We start from the raw sequence: 21280 nt of genomic DNA on the forward strand, positions 1-21280 counted from the left end.
AAAAAACCCCACAAATACAGTGTTGTTCACAAGTCTGTGGGGCACCCGGGTAGTTCATCTGGGCTTGTTTATGCAGTCAGCTGTGGCTTGGGTAGGTAGCTCTGCTGATCTTGCCTGGACTCAAGTGTTTGCAAGCTTGTTGTCTATAGGTTGGTCTAGGACGGCCTCCGATGGAACAGCTGGGCTTCCCTCGATGTGGTCTCTCATCTAGCCCAGGTTTGTTCATGTGCAGTGGTGGGTAGAGAAAGCAGATGTGAACCATGGCACTTGGAGCCTCTGCATGCAACTAGCATACCGGCACTTCTGCCACATTCTCTATCAGCCAAAACAAGCCATAAGGCCGGCCGCAGTTCAAGACATGGGGAAACAGTCTCCAGCCTTCAATGGGAAGAGCTGCAAAGCTACCTCATAAAGAGCGTGGATACAGGGAGGGCAAAGAATTGAGAATATTACTGCAGTTCACCTACCATAATTACTATTCTTTTTTAAGATTGTATTTATTTGACAGAGAGATAGCACAAGTAGGCAGAGCAGCAGGCAGAGGGAGAGGGAGAAGCAGGCTTCCCGCTGAGCAGGGAGCCCGATGTGGGGCTTGATCTCAGGACCCTGGGATCATGGCCTGAGCCAAAGGCAGCCACTTAACTGACTGAGCTACCCAGGCGCCCCCATAATTACTTTTCTCATTTCTTTTTAAAAATCATGTTCTTTAATAATGGGACAGATAAAGATATCTTCTTTTTCCCCAGATAAACGAATCCAACTATACATGAAAAGCCTACTTTGTCTTCCAAGTCCTCAAAAATGCATGCCTCCCGTGCCAGGAGGCCTTGCCGTCATTCAACAGGAGCTAGAAGTGCTAGGCTCTCAATATGCAAACATTGTGAATCTCAACAAACAAGTGTACGGACCATTTTATGCAAACATACTTCGAAAGCTGCTCTTCGGCGAGGAAGCCATGGGAAAGGCGGATGCCTCATCTTCTAACTAAAGAGAAACTGACATTGGATGCGAGGTTGGAAATCCAGCACTTTGGTACCCAGTCTGTTTCCACCAGTGGCATTACAGATGCGGCACATTCTCAGTCCTGTTCGTGGTGCAGTGTTAGCCTGAATTTGTGAAATCCAGTAATATTAGCGTTGCAGAAAACATGCACATCGTATAGACCCTATTCATGCATATTTTCAAGTTCAAAAGAGATGTTTTTAATGGACAGAAAGCAATTTGTAATTATATTACCTATATAATACTTGTAAGGTTTTCTTAAGTATTCATATATGGCTTATTCATTCAACCTTAAGGAGTTGTATTTCCTCACTTGTCACTATCAAATCTAATGATTTTTAATTTTGGTACAACTTCTTAAAGGGTTGGAAGTCATGAGAATAACCAAGGGGATTGATGTTCTGAATAAATGATGTGAAGTAAGCATAATTGTATTTGAAATGTACAATTAAATATTATTAATGTGTAATAGAAACTTACATAGTAAGTCTTCAAATTCCACAAATGTACCAAATCACATTTTATATTACCAATTGTCAGTATTTGTCTAGAACTTAAATTTATTAAAAATATTTTAAAGCTATGTACAAATTTTAGATAAAACTTGTTCATGTAGTGAAAATAGAAAAAAAAAATCCCTTCTAAAATTTTATTCTAGAGGTTGGTTTTTCTGCCTGCAATTTATCCTGCCCTCTGAGAGAAACAACTTTTGCACAAATATCTTAGTGAATGTCCTTGCATTTCTCAGGCCATAGGTAAGGTTTATATAAGATTTTGGTATTTTTACATAAGGCAGGAGTGGTTTGAATTGATTTATTTATAATAAGAAGGGAAGTTAACAATAAAACCAGATCCCCAGGAGATCACTGTTCTCAGTGAAGTTCACATCTGAAAAAGAAATAGTTGAACTTTGGATTTTTTTTTTAACCATATAACTTGCTAGCAAATGCCCCCTGTGCTGATTAAATTCTTACCCCGCTGTGACCAAGATGCTCTTCTAAGTATCATTATCATTTGACATTCTTGAGCATTAAAGCAAAACTTGGCCAAGCCGGCACTGGCTGTCATTGGGATTTTAGAGAAATCGGCTTGTCCTGGAGTTGAATACTTCTTTTGAAATGTTAAGGGAAACACTCCAGTCTGGGCAGACTCCGTCTAGAAAGTACTTTATTCCCATCAAACACATTTTGGTTATTTTGTTCTCTAAGGACTCATTGAATCTTCATAGTCTGGTGGGGAAGAGTGGGTAGGACTTAAAAAGGAGCATTCCTTTCTTTCTTACCTCCTTTTCCTCACTATGACTTCCACCATTATGGTGCTATTTAATTATTTTATAAAGTTCTAGGAAATGATTGTGTGGGTAAATTACCTCCGAACTTTACATTTTGGAGGGATCTGCCAAAATTTGAGGAAATTTTGAAAGTCCTTTTTTTTTTTCTCACAATGACCAATATATAAATCAGCCATTCTATCCATCTGAGCAGCTGTGTATAAGTAACTTTTCCTGAAGAGCACATCACTGGTCTTACCCGTTTTCCACCCCCTCTTCCTATATTTCCCTTCTGCCCGTGTTGTCCTGTGCTTAGAAACTATAAGGTGCTGAAGATTTTTGTTTTCATTTTCACTTAAGTTGAAGTAGTTTTCAACTCTGTTCACTTTGGAGTATGGGTGGCAGGGAGGGTCTGACGTGGAAAAGTAATATGTAGTGTGACTTCTTGTTGCTTTCTGAGGTAAACTGTATACTTAACAGGAAGACCAGGTGGTGTACTTTTTTTATCATCAGATTGGAATCCAGCCGGTATTCTTATATACTTGATTATATTGCAATTGCCAGCAGGAAAACAATGTGCAGACATTTTTTTTAAATGCATTTTAAATGAAGGGCATTCTGCAGCTTTATTTTTCCTTTTTTAAGTCCCAAAGTAAATCTCAATGTCTCAAGTCTGGATTTAAGCAACTACATTTATTAGGATTTTAAAAGCATATCCCTTAGCATGTTGTGTTTTTTGTTTTTTTGTTTTGTTTTGTTTTACTTAAATGTTTACTTCTACTTTTGAAGTTTTCTTAACGTGATCTTGTTTTGTAACGTCAATTTTATTAAACACCATACACACATTTTCATTCTTCTGCTAAAACATGTATTGTGTGCACTAGTTAAATTTTAAAACATTAAAAATTATTTCAAGATAGCCAGTGTCTCTTTGTTTCCTAAACCACCTTTGGGTACCTCAGGGCTGGATATTGTACAGTCTTTATTGTAGTTGTTCTAGAATGATTCTTCTGGTGATTGTCAGAGCCTTAAAGAGATCAGGTCATAGTCACTCAGTCAGTCGGTCAGTCAACAAATACCTACTAAGCATATACTATACGCCCAGAGGTATCCTACGTGTTGTGATACACAGTGACTAGACAGACACTGTCCTCAAGAAGCTTATAACCTAGTAACAAGGACAAACTTGTGAACCATCACAACAAAGTGTAATATGGGCCATAAAACAAGTACACATAGTGCTAGAGGTAATACCATCAAATTCTATTTCATGGAGATCATTCTTGAGCTACAACAGGAAGGATAGGCAGGAATTGCCAAGGGGCTAAGAAAGGGGAAGGCACAATAGGCCAAGGGCATGGTGAGTACAGTGGTGTGGAGAAATGGCAAGCCAAGGGCCAGCACCCAGTAGAAAAGTAAAAGTGAGGGGAGGCGAAACGAGAGAGGTAAAAAGGTTCTGGGATGTTATGCTAAAATTTGTGGGTTTTGTCCTGAAATAGATGAAGAATTTGAATCTTTTGAAACAGGAGAGGGTTATGTTTTAGAAATTATGTATTTGGAAATTATGTTTTGGAAAGATTACCCCGGCAAAGAACAGTTGCTGTTGGTGCTGGAATATTCCTCTGCATGGAGTGTGTACACATACATGCACTCACACATGAACACAGGGTTTAAGGAACAGAAATGGACCCACGCCAACTGAAGCAGAAAGGGAGCTTATTGCTTAGCTATAAAGTACCTCACAGAATCTTCTTAATCTGGGGAATCAGGCTTGGAAAATGGGTAGGAACCAGGGCAATGCAAGCTACAGGACTCTGGCCAAGCTGGATTCAGTCTTATGGCTTCAGAGACTGATTTCTCAACTGTCCTTGCTTCTTTGCTTCATTTGCTCAAGATTTAAAGTCCCAGATATCAACAAGCAGAAGAATCTAGACCAAGTGCCCGGGCTCTGATTTGCAGGGGATGGAATGAGGGAGTAGCTGACCCTTAGACTCCCATGGTCCCATCAAAGTCACCCACCCAGAGATGTTTTCCAAATGGACAAGGTTTGCTGAGGAACAGAAAGAGAAGAAGAAGAAAAAATCCACCATCATGTACATTTGTGAGGTCTTTAAAATTTGAATGTGAGAAATGTGTGAGCTCACCCAATCTAGCATTGCCTCTGAGAATAACACCATAAGATGATTCAAGGAAGGGTATAGGCATGTGAAGTCAGCCTTTATTGGTGTGTGCAGATGAACTGTTGAACAAATAGCTCCCCATCTCAGTGGCCTCATAGACCCACATTTCTCAAATTACAGTTCAAAGCAGGGGGTAGGTTGGTGGGCTCTCGGGGAGGTGCTACTCCATTCAGCCCTTCAGAAGCCCAACTTCCATCCTTCCTGTGACTGATGTCCCCCTAGCTCTTCAAAGTCTCCATTCACTCAGAAGATAGGGAAAGAAAAGGATTGCCCACTCCCACTGATGGTTCATTGGCCAGAACTCAATCATGTGGCCTCATCTAACTGCAAGGGAGGCAGGACAAGGTGCCGAGGAAGAAGAGGCTGATTTGGATATATTGGTCAGTATTAGCAGTCTCTACCTTGGGTCCTTCTAGCTTCCTTAAATAAGCCCCATGAATCTTCTCTTCCTGAAAAAAGGTTTAAAGCCATGTGCCTGCTCTGATCTTTGACTAGTAGTTCTCCAGAGCACTGTGTTGAGAGGATTTTGAAGCCAGGTCCAGGATGAGCAGTAGAGAGCGCTGTGTCTGCTTGGCGAAGTATGCCACCGCTGCGGAGAGCACCGCCTGTTGTGCAACATATTTTTATTTCTAACTCGAACCCTTCTTGAAACTGAAGTTCAGCCTGTTCCACCTCTGGGGATGGTAAGTTCCAAAATTTTCCACTCATTGTTTAGTGAAAGTAGCATGGGACTGAGAGTCACAAGACCTGAGTTTGAATTCACTTCCTCTACTTAATAGCTGTATGAACTCAAGCCAGTTTCCTTAATTTCCTTACCAGTTTCCTACCCTACCTCACAGAGATGCTGTGAGAATCAAATGAGATAATGTATTCAAAATCGTCTGCAAACTCCAAAGCATAATGTTGTCAGAATATGTTAAAATAACTGTAATTTATTAGTCCTAAATCTCTTTCAAGCTTCAGGAGGTTTTAGTACTGTGAGCTGTGATGGTCAAGTACTTAAATACATCAGAACAGAAATGGTCATATCCCATCAGAACCATGGTTCATTAAGCCCAGTATTGTCACTGGCAGAGAAGCTCAAGGGTATGCAGAGGAAGCAGTAATTGTCCTTGGTGACAGCTGCAAAGGAAAGTGACAAACCCAACATGTTCTAATTGTATCTAGTAATCATTTATGATCTTTTATTTTTATTTTTTTAAGATTTTATTTATGTATTTGACAGAGAGAGACACGGCGAGAAAGGGAACAGAAGCAAGGGAGTGGGAAAGGGAGAAGCAGGCTCCCCGCTGAGCAGGGAGCCGATGTGGGGCTCGATCCCAGGACCCTGGGATCATGACCTAAGCTGAAGGCAGCCGCTTAACCAACTGAGCCACCCAGGCGCACCTGATTTGATCTTTTAGAAAGTATGCTTGTATTACTGACTTGTGTCCTCTTGTTCTCTATTTTGGGGGTGAAGCTTTCTCTTTCTCATCTCTAAGCTTACTATGTTAGCCTCTTTCAGATTTCAAGGGAAAGGGGCCGAGGGATTTATTGCAAGGCTTTATAAAGAAGAGAACCCAGAATCTGTCTTCAGCAGCTGCACTGGCAGGCAAGGAATACTCTAAGCACTTCATACACCTGACCTCCTATAACTGCACACCACCCTGGGAGGCGGGCTTTATCACCATTTCCATACAGGCAAAATGAGACTCCAGATTGGCCGAGGAAGTTGTCCAAGGTCACAGAGCTGGTGTCTTTGAACCCAAAGAGTCTTACCCTGGAAAGTGTGCTCTTAAACGACCTGCTATATAGGTTTCCTAAGGTCATCCAATCAAAAGTATTTCTCACGGCTTCCAAAAGCTTCCTTGGCGTTTTACTTCTCTGCTTCTTTCTGTGGCTGCCCTCCCTTCTGGTCCTTCTTAATGAATAACATCCCAGAGAGAAATGATTGGGTCTAATTGCCATTGGTCAGTATGGTCACTCCTCTCTCCCACTCTCCTGCGTTGGGTAGGGGTCTCATGCCTGATAAGCCACCTCAGCTCCCCTGCCTGGCTATCTTTGGCAGATTCCTGGCCCTATCAGTTCTCCAGTATGGCCAGATCTCATGACACAACGCAAGGCTTTTCAGAGAAGGGGCTTGTGGGCGTGTCAAGCAGCAAGAGGTTTTTGGACCATCCACCCTTGCTCAAAATGCAGGTTGTTCTCTGATTAGAGGCTTCTGTCCATGTTCAGCCTCACCTTGCTGTTTGTGAAATGATGGCTTCATGGACTCCCTCTTTGCCCTTGCCTTTCCAGACTGAAGAGCCCATGTTCTTTCCCCAACATTGTTCTAGTCTCTGCTAGTTCTATTATGAATTTATTCAGGTTTAGAAATCAGGATCACGCATGTGTTCTCCCAGTCTGGATGCGTCAAGGTTTTGAAGAAGAAAGGACAATCCTTTTCTTTCGTTTCTAGTGTCTTCATGTTGAAGCCTCTCAAAGTAAGGTCTGATTTCTTTAACATGGCATAAAGGCCAATAATGGCCCAGCCCCAATAGATCTTTCTAGTGTCATCGACAGACACTTCCCTATAGACAAGCCCTATGGAGAACCACACTCAATTGTCAGGATGTGGTACTGTGTAAAGCTCTCATGCCATTGCTCATGCTGTTTTTCTCTGCTTGAAATGTCTTCTGCCACCCCATCCATTCAGTGTGGTATTATGATAGAGCGGTTGAAAGCATGAGCTCTGGGGTCAGATATTTATGGATTTAAATTCCAGCTCTGCTTGGCAAATTTCTTAATCCCTATGAACCTTAGTCTTTTCTCCTGTCAAGTGGAGATAATCATACTTACCTCCCAGCAGTTGATCATTACATCAGAGAATGCACACAGAGTGGTTATTCCAACACCTGGCATAGAGTAAATGATCAGTAAATGGTCCAGCTTGGACACCTCTGTTCTTCCTCTTTCTTTTGCCCTATTTCCCCTACCCACTTCTCCATGGCATTGGTCACCTTCTCATCTGACTATTGCAGCGCTTTATACTTAAGTGATAGCACTGTATTCCAAGATGTCAGCCATTTTTCCCTCCGAGATTTCCCTTCCCAAAATGCCCAGCCTTCTACTCAAACCATGAGTCTTTTTGCACTAATATCTCAGGAAAAGTTTGTGACAGCAAGAAACAGAGAACTCAGGAGACTGCTTCTGGCTTATTGGTTTTTATTTTTTAAAGATTTTATTTATTTATTTGACAGAGAGATAGCGAGAGCAGGAACACAAGCAGGGGAAGTGGGAGAGGGAGAAGCAGGCTTCCTGCCGAGCAGGGAGCCCGATGCGGGGCTCGATCCCAGGACTCTGGGATCATGACCTGAGCCGAAGGCAGACGCTTAACGACTGAGCCACCCAGGCGCCCTGGCTTATTGGTTTTTAAAATTCAGTTCCTTAGGGCATCAGAAAGAAGTCATGGGTTGACCTGGGGGCAAATGCCAATACCTGGCAGAGGGGGCGGGAGGGGGGAGGCAGGTGCAACAAGGGAAGGGTTGCAAGGATCGTGGCAGCTGTGGTCTAAGGGCCCTGACACCACTCAGCGTCAGCTAATTGTTCCCATGCAGGATTCTGGGACCCCTGCTACCTGATCCATCTCTTTTCAAGAGAAACTAAAAAAACAAAACAAAACAAAAAACAAGTTTTTTTAAAACAAGAAATATCAAATTTATTAATACTCACTGCATTATTTTCTTTTTTTTTTTTAAAGATTTTATTTATTTATTTATTTATTTGAGAAAGAGAGAATGAGAGACAGAGAGCACGAGAGGGAAGAGGGTCAGAGGGAGAAGCAGACTCCCTGCTGAGCAGGGAGCCCGACGCGGGACTCGATCCCGGGACTCCAGGATCATGACCTGAGCCGAAGGCAGTCGCTTAACCAACTGAGCCACCCAGGCGCCCCTCACTGCATTATTTTCTTTCAAATTACTTATTCAACAAAAATTTATTCAGGAACAAACATGGGTTAGAACCTGGGAATGCAAAGACAAAGGAGATAGCTCCTGTTCCAGGAGCTCCGGGTCTGAAGAAGAGCTAGATGCATAAACAGAGGATATGGTATCCAGCGATATGTCTTATGTTGGACAGTGATTCCCAAAGTGTGATCACTGGGCCAGCAGCATCAGCAACACCTGGGAACTTATTGGAACTACAAATTTACAGGCCCCAGCCCAAACCTGCCTAATATGAAAATTGAGGTGGTTTTAAGTTCTCCAGCTGATTCAGATGCTAAAATTGGAGAACCACTTTGAGCGTGGAAAGCCAAGAGGACTTTGGAGCAGTAAGCCAACACATCTGGGCCAAACTTGAGAACTCTGCCATCTAAAAATCACCTCACAATCCCTTCCATGCTAGATTCTAAATAGGCTGCTCTCCGGTAATTCACAAGGATGATACAAAAGTAAAAGTGTTTCTTTAAGTAAACTGTAAGATCTTCAAGCACAGGGTTAAGATTCTTCTTTTAATTAGCTACTTCAAGTAAATTTCAGTGCCTGTATCTCCTAAGAATTGCTAATTCAGAAATTAAATGAACAGCAGGCAAGGGTTATACACTCACAATGAGAAAATGGCAAATGTATATTTACAAATTTTCATAACTTACTATGGCAAAATACACAGAAAATTTACCATTATAACCATTTTGGAGCATGCAGTTCAGTGGCCTTAAGCACATTCACCCTGTTGTGCAATCCTCACCACTGCCAATTCCATAAATTTCGCATCTTCCCAAATGGAAACTGTGTACCAGTTAAACAATTGCTGGTATCTTTAGCCCTGTTTTCTTCCAATGGGAGTTTTTCCTATTGATCTGTATGAGTTCATTTTAAATTAGGGCTACCAATCCAATATTTTGTTTTCTAACAACTTGTGTTTTTAAAGAACTCTATTCACGGTGAATTTAAAAAATCTGTTCAGAAAGGGTGCCTGCATGGCTCAGTCGGTTAAGTGTCTGCCTTTGGCTCATGTCATGATCCTGGGGTCCTGGGATCAAGCCCCAATGTCGGGGTCCTTGCTAAATGGGGAGCCTGCTTCTCCCTCTGCCTCTCCCCTGCTTGCGCTCGCTCTTTCTCTCTCTCAAGTAAATAAAATCTTTTAAAAAACCTGTTCAGAAAATTTTACATTTTCATGGAGTCCTAAAACTATGGTTACAATTATATTACCAAATCTATGAATATTTCCCTTTAGGATTTCTGTGTTGCTGTCCTTGAAGACTTTCACAATCTCAATCTTACGAACATACTCAACTTACATTTTCTCTTAAAGTTTTAACATTTAAATACATAAGCCATAAAGGATTTACTTAGATTTTTTTCCAAATGGCTAATCAGCTCTTCCAGTATCATTTATTGGATAACCCGTCTTTGCCTGATTTAAAATATCATATTTTCATATTAAATTTCTCTACATCTTGGTATTTATTCCCGGATCTTTTCTCCAGTCCTTTGAGAATATAACATTGTCTTAATTACTGTCCTGTTTGCTCTACCCTCTAGTGAGTTAATCCCTCCTCAATTTAGGTCATTTTGATGGTTGAATAATATTCCATCACACATAGGTACCATAATTTTTTTAACCAATTCCCTACTACTAAGCATTTAAGTTTCCTATTTTTCCATACTCTACAATGTGTTTTGGTTTGGATTAAACGAATCCTCTGCCTCGGTGGCTCAAGTTGCGCAAATTATCCGTTTACCCTTTCCTTTGACTTATTTAAAAAATTACAACTAATACGCTTTACTGGTCTCAATTATGGAATAATTGGCACTAAACCTGTCCGCCGGTTAAGATTAGCCGGCAGAGACTTCCAAGCGACAGCAGGGGGCGCAGTTTCCCAGCTTCGCCCCAGCCACATCCGGGTTCCACCGCAGGTTCGGGCCGGGAGCAGGCGGAACGTTTCTGTCACACCACCAATTAACCTGCGCGGCGGGGACCATTTAGGCCTCCGCGCACCGCTTCTCGCGGGTGCTGCAGTTTACTTGGGGGCAGCGCAAGCGGGCGTGGGGATTCTCCTTGTTTCTGCCTTCGTCGTGAGCAGCGCAGCATGGACGTGCTTGCGGAAGAGTTTGGGAACCTGGGCCCGGAGCAACTGGCTGCGCCCATCCCCACTGTAGAGGTGAGGCCAGCCGGCGGGGAGCGGAAGGGGTCGGGAGCGTCCGCAGGAGGCGTTGCCCCGAAAGCTCTCGTGGCGGGGGAGGGGGGGCAGCTCTGCGCATGCTCACGGCGCCGGAGCGGGTCTCTTCCGGAGCGGGCTGCCCGGTGCACGTGGAGGGGTCTAGCTCCGAGTAGCGCTCAGCCGAAGGTGGGCGGGCGGAGCAGCCCCGCGCGTTGGCTGCTCTGGGCTGGGGGCCCCTTCGCTGTTCGTGTGTGTCGGGGCACGATTGGTTCTCGCACCCACCTGGCGGCACGTAGTGCATCTCCGCGGGGTTAGGATGCTTTCGTGAGGTCCCACATTAGCCCGTGGCGGTGAAACCACATCCTCTGAATTCCGGGCCAGTAATCCTTTTAACCATCCAAGTTTGGGCTGCAGGAGTATTTTAAACGCCCTGAACATTTACTCAGTATCTTCTGAGTTTAAAAAAAAAAATCTGTTTTGGGGAGTAGCCCCATACCTTTCATCAGATAATCAGAAGTGTGCCCACCCGTGAGCTCCCTAATGAATAATGAAGTTCAGCTGTGGACATAATTCTTTCTGGAAAGGCACATACAACCCCTCTGGGCCTCAGTCTTTATTGGCATGGAACGGGGGAAGTGGAGAAATTGTCCAGGGAGAACTTTCAAGTAGAGGAACAGGACACTTGAGCACTGCTGTAGGTAAGATAGTCAGACCCTCTGTTTTTCAGGAATTGCAATCCGGTAGACCTAGAGTGAGGAAAAGCGGAGGAACAGAGATGAGAAAGGGGTAGTTGAGGGTCCTGACTAGGGACGGTTTTGATCTTCCATAGACCTCCGAAGACCTCCGAAGGAGCGATGAGATGCTATTGAAGGATTTAAGCAGGAGAGTGGCATGATCTGTGAATCTATTGGATTATAAGAATTTATTTATAATTATTTGGCAGATTAGTGAGGTCCATTATGATTAGTCCATCAGATTTAATCCATGAGTGCTTTGCAGTACACTGATGATCATCAGGCAATACTGGATTTTTTTTATTTTAACTCTTGGAAGAGTTAAGAGCCAGCATTTACTGACCACTTGCTATGTGACAGGCTCTGTCTAAGCCTAACGTGCATTGCATTATTTAATTCTCTGAAATAAGTACTATTTTCACCCTATTTTGCCAATGAAGATTTTTGAGGCCCAGAGAGGTTACATAATTAATCCAGTGTCAGAAAGCTGTTAAGTGGCTGATCTGGATTTTGGACTCTGGCGGTCGGATTTTAGTTTTCATTCTTAACTACAGACTGACTGCTTCTCTGAAGACCTGAGGGATAAGCCTGAAGGATTTATATATATCTTGCTTGAATTTGCACAGTTGTGAAGGAACCAGAACCACAGTCCCAGGCTTCTGAATCAGGAATAACAATTCCTCTTCCTGGCCCTCTCGTGTCCAATCCACCATCACATCTTAGGATCCTGCCTACTAAGTACACTTAGATCTGAAACTTCCCGCTATTCTCCAAGTTGGAACCATTGTTCTCTCTTACTTCCTAGGCTGCTGACTGTCTCACTCCCACCTGTTCTCTGCTCTGTAGCCAGAGCCATCAGTTTTATTTTATTTTACCATCAGTTTAAGTACACAACTATGATCGTGTTACTCCCATGATTAAAATTCTTCAACCTCTGCCCTGTGCTCTTAGAGCAAAATCTAACGTCTTAACCATATTTATAAGGTTCTCCTTGGTCTGGCCACTATTTACTTCTTCAGTCTCTTTTCCCACCATTCCCACCTCCTTCCCAATTCTGCTCTGAGATCTTCTCTATTCACATAGTTCCTTCTGGATTTTTCTCTCATTCCTCTTTGTAGATTTACATATAATAAAATGCACAGATCTGAAGTGTTCAATTACATTTGTTTTGACAGTTACATATACCCAAATAACTACCACTCAGTATAAGATCTAGAACATTTCCATCACCCTAGAAAGTTCCCTTATGAACCCTTTTGAACTTATTTGATTTCTGTCATCATAGATTAGTTTTGCCTGACTCCCTTCTTTTTTTTAGCACACTGACTTTTTTTAGAGCAGTTTTAGGGCCACAGCATTGAGAGGAAGATACAGACATATGTGTACCCCACCTCTCTTCCTTCTTGAAAAATGTGTTTTCCTTTCTCCAGGTTTTTGCTTCCCTCCCTGACCACTCCTGTCACTCCTCTTGCTGGATCTGCCTTCTGCTGCTCCCCTCTACATATTGGAGTGTTTGTGATCTCACTGCATGGACCTCTTCCCCGTCCACGCTCCTTAGGTGATCTCATCCATTATGTGGCTTTAATTGTCCTCCATTCGTGGACCTCTCCGTAATTTGTATCTTTAGGCCACTCTCTTTCCAAGCACCAGACCCCTGTTTGTTGTCTCTTTGCCATCTCCCCCCTGACTGTCTAATGGATATATCAAACTTAACATGCTCCCAGCCAAATTCCTGGTAGCCCTTCCACACCTAACCCTGCTGCTCAGCAGTATCCCTGCCTCCTCCTCTCCATAAATGGCAACTCTGGGGGGTCGGTCCTGACTCTTCTTTTTCAGAGTCTCTATCTAATCTTTGATCAAGTCCTGTTGGCTTTGACTGTGTCCCCTAACTACAGTTTCTCACTATCTGTACTGTTAACCATTGGCCTGGAGTATTTCAATAAACTCCTGAGTCATTTCTCTGCTTCTAACCTTGTCTGTTCTCAACCCAGGAGCTAGAGTGATCCAGTTAAGATGAGTCAACATCCCATCACTCTTCTGCTCAGAACCTTCTGATGCTTCTTATGTCACTCAGAGTGAAAGTCAAGAGTTTTTATAGCTGCTGCCGGGTCCTGTGTGGTCCTTAGGCCCTTACTCAGAAACTGTGTATCCTTACTTTAGACTTGTATCTAACCGTTTGTCAGATTTCTCATTAGCAGAGTAGATGCCATGCATGAAAAGAGACTTATCATCTCAGCCCTGTACAACCTCAGGAAGGTATTAAAAAGCAGGCCTAAGAACTGGAGCAGTATGTGAGTTTGCAGGTATTTAACGTAGGAGATGAACATCATGTATGCAGTCCTCATCAAAGCAGATCCTTTGATGAGATGAGCTTTGACCAGACACTAGCTGGGAAAGAATGGGAAGGAGAAAGGACTCTTTTTGGGCCAAGAGATCCAGCTTCCCAGGACTCTGAAACTAACTTTCCCTGTCTCAAACTGGAAAACCCAGCTTGCTCAGGAGGTGTCATGACAATAAAATAATGTATGAAAAGTGCTTGGAACCTTAACTCATCAAAAGATTAAAGTATATTCTGTTTAAGAAATAGGTGGTATATGTGTGTATGTATATATATATATTTGAATGCACCCACACACATCTAGGATTTCCATAAAAGTGGTTACAATTTTAAAATTGTTCTTTTCATTTTGTTTTATTTTATTTTGCTTTCTGTGATAAAGTAAGTCATTTTTGGTAAATTAAAATAACTTCTTATAAAAATATTGCAGTTGCTGGCATAGAGTGCTGATACCCCTGTTGTTTTGGTTCGCAGGAAAAATGGAGGCTGCTTCCAGCGTTTTTAAAGGTAATTTGTTTAACATTTAATAATAGTCGGTTATTTTTCAAATGAAGAAAGTTAAATTCGTCTTTCTTAAAGATTAAGTGTTTATCACCAACTAATAATTTTTGACTTTGCACAACTCTGTAATTTGCTATATTTTAGAAATAGAAGGAATTATAAGGCAGTTTCCCTGACCACATGTAAGGGGCTGGTTGGGAGAGTGGTCACCTAATTTTAGAGATAGGAAGTAGTATACGCAGAGCAAAGTGGGGTTGGCAAAAGAGTGATGCCACAGGTGGTCAGAGGAGGTCTCCCAGACGAGGTGAGACGGAAACCCCATCCTGGGAGGACAGGATTTAAGTAGGCTGAAAGGTCTAATGCAGAGAGCATGCCATGATAAAAGCACTCAAGGGGAGCCTCCACAGCGTCTGTGAGGAACGGTGACCAGTCTGTTTGGCTGGAATGGGTGAGTGCATAGTCACAGGAACTGCTGAATATAAGGTTAGTGGAGGGCTTCAGTTCACTTTTAAAGAGCATAAGCTGAGACGTAGGGTGTACCGCAGTGATCGCTCATTTGACACCCATTAGGATGGCAGTAATCAAAGGGAAAGGTAATAAACAAATGTTGATGAGGATGTGGGGAAACTAGAACCCTACTGGTGGGAATGTAAAATATTGCAACCGCTTTGGATAGCAGCCTGGCAGCTCCTCAGATGGTTAAACAGAGTTACCATATAATCCAGCAATTCTGCTCCTACTTACTCAAGAGAAATGAAAACACATGTCCACACAAAACTTGTACACACATGTTCATAATAGCCAAAAAGTAAAAACAACCCAAATGGCCATCAACTGGCAGATGGATAAATAAAATCTGGGATATCCATACAATGGTTCTGCAGTGGATTATTATTTGGCAATAAGAAGAAATCAAGTGCTGATGCATACTACAACATGGATGGATGTTGAAAGCATGCTAAATGGAAGCATGGAGACTTTGAAAAATCAGTAGAGGCTTATCTGACTTAGTTCTGTGTTGTAGGCAGAAGGGAGAGTGCTGGTTGTGGTTCTGGGGAGGCTGTCAGGGCCAGATTGCTGGCCATATTTGAAAGCCACGTTAAGGGTGTTGGCTTTTCTTCTAACAGCAATAGGAAGCTGTTAAAGAGGTTTTAAGAAGAGTGACCAAGAATGAAATAAAATGGTAATAAGGTCAAGGGAAGGGAAGGGTTTTGTTTGTTTGTTTGTTTGTAGTTACAACTTTTTTTTTTAAGGAAGTATATATAAGCAGAGGAGAAAGGGTGGTATTTATGATTCAAAAAAGAGGAGACAAATGATGGCACACGGTCCAAGAAGAGAGTGAGAATTCAGTAGAGACCTAAGACTGGTCATTTCATTCATTCATTCATTCACTCAAAGTTGGGATTTTCCTTTACTCAGATCACCTTGAAATATATTTGCCTAAGAATAAAGGTATAAAGATTTTAATACATAATTAAAGACAGAAACGTAAAGCTTATAAGGCTGCCAACGCTGTTAGCCAACAGACTCAAGACTCAGTTCTTAGGCTGGGATGACAGCAGTGAAGAGGGACGAATGTACCCCTGTACTTGGTTTTGTACAAATACCAAATTGGCTGTGTTTGACTTAATAGCGTTGTTTTGTGAAGATAAGCATTACCTTTTGAGTTTTAGTTGATGAGTCGGTAACGTGGCCTTTTTTTTTTTTTTTTAATAAATGGTGGTGTGGTATCCAGAATGAGGGAGGCCGTAGCCCCATTGTGTGCTGGTCAGACTGTCGAGAACCTTGTCAGTGAGTTCAGCGTGCCCATATTAGGAGGACCATTGACCAACTGAAGCACGCCCAGGAGCAGGCCATCTGCTGCTGAAGGAAGGGTCTGGAAGGCATGCATGTGAGACATAGTTGAATAGGTCATCCTGAATGTGACAACATGAAGGAGAGTTATAAATCAATGGACTAAGAGCAGGCCTTTCTCTCCAGAAGGACAGTTAAGTCCAGGAGATGGAAACTGGAGGAAGGTAGACATCAGATCAGTGTATAAGGTTGAATTTTTTTCCCCAGTAATTAGGACTGCTTCTAAATGGGATGGTGGTTTTGTAAGCCAGTGAGATCCTGAATAAGGAAGTGTAATTAAAGCAAAGGCTCTGATTATGTGTTAGGAATGTTCTAGTAGTGCTGAACCCATTGTGCTTGAAGATTAATATTTAAAAAAAGAACACGTACAGGCCTTCTAAATTCTAACACTTTAGAGCCCGTGTTATTGTTTCAGTGTTTTCCATAGCACACCACACGATCTCTGCACGGTTGTCTGACTTCTGAGATGAAAGGGCAGTCTCTGCTGGCTGGTATCTGCTCTTAGGTTCCATGAGTTTCACCTGCCTTTCAATTTCAAATGCAGTGATTTTCAATTTTCTTAATAAAGATCCTCATTTTCCCCCCCTTGGTCTTCTATAAGTGATCTGAGTTTTGAAATTGCCCAGATAGGGTAAAACAGAAAAGAAAACAGGCGTTTTTGAGGGTTGAAGAAACAATGCTCAATTGCTGTATTTTGTTTCTTGGATTTTTGTGAATTGAAAGTATGCAGAGAAAATCTTGCCTCATTTGTTAGCTTATGGGGAGTCATTAGGTATGTTCAGATACCCCTATCTTGAATTCCAGGGGTCGGATTGATTCTCAAGGAGGAAAATTTGAGGGTGTATTAGGATGAAGTAGAAATGGAATGAGGACACATAAATGTAAAGTTCTACTAAGTGATATTTGTGGATTTTTTTTTCTCACTTTGGTTTTGAGAAAAATCTGAAGGTTACCTGTGGTTAGAGTCTATGACATAGTATGCTGTATTGTTGCTAACCTACTTTGTATTTTTTGTCTGTTTAGGTGAAAGGCCTTGTAAAACAGCATATAGATTCATTCAACTATTTCATTAACGTGGAGGTAAGCAGCAGGGCTTGGAAGCAGAGAGGGGTGCCTGGCGGGCTCAGTCAGTAGAGCACGTGACTCGATCTCGGGGTCGTGAGTTTGAGCCCCACATTGGGTGTGGATCCTACTTAAAAAAAAAAAAAAGTAGAGAGACTAGAACTGATGGAAGCCAGAGATGTTCCTAATGGTGCTCTTTCCCCTGCAGATAAAGAAGATCATGAAAGCCAACGAAAAGGTCACAAGCGATGCCGACCCCATGTGGTACCTAAAGTAAGGAATCAGCTACTATTGATTTGCTGCTTTGATTACATCTAACATTTTTTAAAGTGAATGTGGTTGTTACCAAAACTCTATCAAAATAACTGTCTTTATCTGGTTCATAAGAAAAGTATTCAATTTTTTGGGTGATGGACACTGGGGAGGGTATGTGCTCTGGTAAGCGCTGTGAATTGTGCAAGACTGTTGAATCTCAGATCTGTACCTCTGAAACAAATAATGCAATATATGTTAAGAAAGAAAAAAAGAAGAAGAAGAATGTAGCAGGAGGGGAAGAATGAAGGGGGGGAAATCGGAGGGGGAGAAGAACCATGAGAGACGATGGACCCTGAAAAACAAACTGAGGGTTCTAGAGGGGAGGGGGGTGGGAGGATGGGTTAGCCTGGTGATGGGTATTGAGGAGGGCACGTTCTGCATGGAGCACTGGGTGTTATGCACAAACAATGAATCATGGAACACTATATCTAAAACTAATGATGTAATGTATGGGGATTAACATAACAATAAAAAAATTAAAAAAAAATCAAAAACAAAAAAGAAAAGTATTCAATTTTTAATTGGTAAACTAATTATAATGAGCTATGCTTGAGAAGTACTGAAACTATTAGGTTTAAACATTTTTTAGAACAATTTTAAACTTAGAGAAAAATTACCAAAGTAGTACAAAGAGTTCCATATTATCCTTCACCCAGCCTGTGCTAATATTAACATCTTACATAACCAAACCACAATTAGCAGACCCAGGCAATTAGCACTCATACAATACTGTCAACTACTCTGCACGTCTCGTTTCGAGCTTTCCCACTCATGTCTTTTTTCTGGCCCAGGATTCAGTCCAGAGCCCGACATGATGATTAGTTCTCATGTCTCTTTAGCTTCCCCCAGCCTGTGACAGTTCCTCATACTTTCTTGGTCTTTTATCACCTTGACACTTTTGAAGAATTCTGATCCGTTGTTTTGTAGGACGTCCTTCGATTTGGGTTTGTTTGAGGTTTGCTCATGATTCAGTTGGCTTACGCGTTTTTGGCACAGAAGGTTTTGTGCCATCTTCCGTGCATTGTGTCAGTGGTTACAGGTGTCAGCAGATTCTGCTCTTGGTGGTTTTACCTTTGTTCACTTGATTAAGGTGGTATATGCAGGTTTTGTCCACTGTAATTTACTATTTTTCCTTTTGTAATAAGTGTCTTCGGGGGAGATCCTTTGATACTATGCACATAGCTTACCCACTAATTTTAGCATCAAGGATGGTTCTTACAACAATTACTGCTATGTGTTTACCACTTGGTGAGGCTTTCTTGCCATCATTCCTAGTACGTTAGTCCTGGAATTCTAGTGGAGGGAAGAACTTTTTCTTCCCTTTATCTCTTTAATTTTATTTATATTAATGTAAACTCATGTATATTTTAATCTATGGATCATAATCCAATAGTGTCATTTTACTGGTCAAATTGTCCCTGCTTTGGCCATTGGAGAGTCTTCAGGTTGACTGCTGTGTCCTTTCAGCACACCCCAGTTAATTTTCAAGCACTACTTTACTTTCTGGTGCCGTGGGATGTGGTTGATTTGGTTTTTTCCCTGTGTCAGCCTGGAATCAGCCATTTCCCAGGGAGCGCTAGTCTCCTTTTCTGGACAATAGTGTTTAAAAACCAAGATAGGGATACTAAAGCCTTGGTAGATGGAGCAAGGAAACGTGTGTATAACTAACATGCATGCATACATTGGTATTTCCATATGCCATCCATTTTTATATAAAAAACCAGCATACTGATATCTCCTATTTCAGTCCAGCTCCACAGGACTCACTCTAACTGACCTCTTTCCTTATTTGTAAGATCTATCCCTAAAATGAGAAACCTAGCTCTCAGTATCCACACTATTTGTACCTATTTATTCAGTCCTAGAATATAGTTTCAGAATTCCTAATTGATAACCTCTGTGAGAATAAAATTTACTAAATAGAGTACAATATCTCTATATTGCTTTTTTTGTCTTTATCTCTACAGCACCTGAGCAAAATACTGTTTCCAAAGCTACTCAGACTCGTTTCCTTTCCCACCTTCTGAGTGCAGTCACGTTACTCATTTGTAAGGCTGTGGCGTTTGTATTCCATTTTGGGTCCCCTTCTGCGTCCTGGTCGATTTTAATTATGCATTTGCTTTTTGAGTGTGTGACACGTGATTGTAAGAGACCTATAGAAAAAAGTATATTCAGGAAGTTGTCACTCCCCTTCCAATTCTTTCCACCCTCTTGCCAGACACTCCCAGTAGGTCACCAATCTCATTAGTTTCTGCTTTCTTCCTATTTCTTTTGCCATAATGAGCGCATAGAGATGGTCCCTGATTTACAGTGGTTCAACTTAACAAGTTTTCAACTTGACGATGGTGTGAAAACTAGACCCATTCGGTAGAAGCTGTACTTTGAATTTTGAATTTTGAATTTTTCCAGGCTGGCAATATGCTGCACAATCCACTTGTGATCCTGGGCAGTGTGGCCACAGCTCCCGCCAACCCCCCCGTCACAAGGGTCAACAGCTGACACATAATCATTCTGTTTTCCACTTTCTGTACAGTATTCAATGAATTGCATGAGGTAGTTAATACTTTATTTTCAAATAGGCAGGCTCCATGTTAAATGATTTTCCCCAACTATAAGCTAGTGTAATTATTCTGAGCACATTCACAGTAGGCCGGGCTAAGCTCTGATGGTTGGTAGGTGAGGCATGTTAAATGAATTTTTGACTTAATAGTCTTTTCAACTGATGATGGGTTTATTGGCCTGTACCCCCACTGTAAGTCAAGGAAGAGCTGTATTTTCCCCCCCTTATAACCTCTTCTTTCTTACATGAATAATAGCTCTTTTCATTAAATATTATCTTCAGAGAGCTATCTTTCCAGTATTTTTAAAAAGAGATTTATAGTAATTTCTTAAAAAAGACTTTGATGGTATTTTCCCTCCTTGGCAGAGCTCTATGTACTATCACGTCAAGAAGATCTCAAATTATAATTTTTAACTTGTCATTCTTAGCAAGGTAAGTATTTGTCAAAGTATAATCCTTGTATTTGGGAGGAAAATAGCTTGTTTGTTTATATGTTCTTTGAAACGGTATAATTGGTCATGGAATAATTTGTTTTTCAGGTATCTTAATATCTATGTGGGGCTTCCTGATGTTGAAGAAAGCTTCAATGTAACTAGACCAGTATCCCCTCATGAGGTAATTATCTGCCTTACCATAATTGAATTTGTTTGCCTTAACTCAGAGAGTCTTTGCCCTTAATATATGTTCTTAGAATGATTTAAAAACAGGGGGAAAATATCTCCTGTGAGTCAAAGATAACCAAAATAAAGTAGCATTTATATAATAACTGTATTTAGAAATAATTCAGCATGATTTAGTTTGTCATTGAATCCCAGTTAACGTGGGCTGTTATATAACTATGTCCTGTCTGCGTCCCTGCTTCTGAGCAGCCCTCCCCTCACCCCTGCCCCAGCCAGCCACTTGTGCCTAGGACCGCGTGCTGTGCTTTTGCCGAGGTTACTGAGCACATTTTTTGAGGGTCAGCAGGCATTGTTTTAGGCAGAGGAGACCAAGGGCAGGGCTCAGAGTCTGTTAGAAGAGATGGATGGGAAGAAAATTTGAATACCAGGATTTTAGCAGAGCTGCAGACAAAGGGTTATAGAACAGGCTTGTTTATTGGCTTTTAACACATTCTAGATTCCTCTGAAAATTCTTCCACTTAGTGTCCATAATTTGGAATTGATTTAGGAAAAAAAATGATTTTTGTAGATTTATGTAGTTTGTGTTAACGTAAAGCTAAAATGTTAAGCAATTAGGGAAAATGGCAGAGGAACCTTTCTTTACTAAACAATAAGTTGTTAGAATGTTAGGGTTGTTGTCTGAGCGACATTAGATGGGAAGCATGGTCATGGAACCAGACATTT

General features: G+C 41.6%; 2 protein-coding genes across 4 annotated transcripts in view; both read left to right on the top strand.

Moving 5' to 3' along the window:
• Positions 1 to 3185, top strand: part of TCP11L2 (t-complex 11 like 2) — a 49172-nt gene extending 45987 nt beyond the window's left edge. For both annotated transcript variants that reach the window (XM_032416582.1, XM_032416581.1), the window contains exon 10: positions 747 to 3185. In XM_032416582.1, coding sequence (XP_032272473.1) covers positions 747 to 988 — 242 coding nt within the window. In that variant the 3' untranslated portion in view covers positions 989 to 3185. The remainder of the gene's footprint in view (positions 1 to 746) is intronic.
• A 7133-nt stretch (positions 3186 to 10318) lies between these two features.
• Positions 10319 to 21280, top strand: part of POLR3B (RNA polymerase III subunit B) — a 103680-nt gene continuing 92718 nt past the window's right edge. For both annotated transcript variants that reach the window (XM_032416218.1, XM_032416219.1), the window contains exons 1-5: positions 10319 to 10573; positions 14120 to 14152; positions 17024 to 17080; positions 17271 to 17335; positions 20477 to 20552. In XM_032416218.1, coding sequence (XP_032272109.1) covers positions 10502 to 10573; positions 14120 to 14152; positions 17024 to 17080; positions 17271 to 17335; positions 20477 to 20552 — 303 coding nt within the window. In that variant the 5' untranslated portion in view covers positions 10319 to 10501. The remainder of the gene's footprint in view (positions 10574 to 14119; positions 14153 to 17023; positions 17081 to 17270; positions 17336 to 20476; positions 20553 to 21280) is intronic.

The sequence above is a fragment of the Phoca vitulina genome, unplaced genomic scaffold (assembly GCF_004348235.1).
Source record: "Phoca vitulina isolate PV1807 unplaced genomic scaffold, GSC_HSeal_1.0 scaffold19, whole genome shotgun sequence".
Lineage (NCBI taxonomy): Eukaryota > Metazoa > Chordata > Mammalia > Carnivora > Phocidae > Phoca > Phoca vitulina.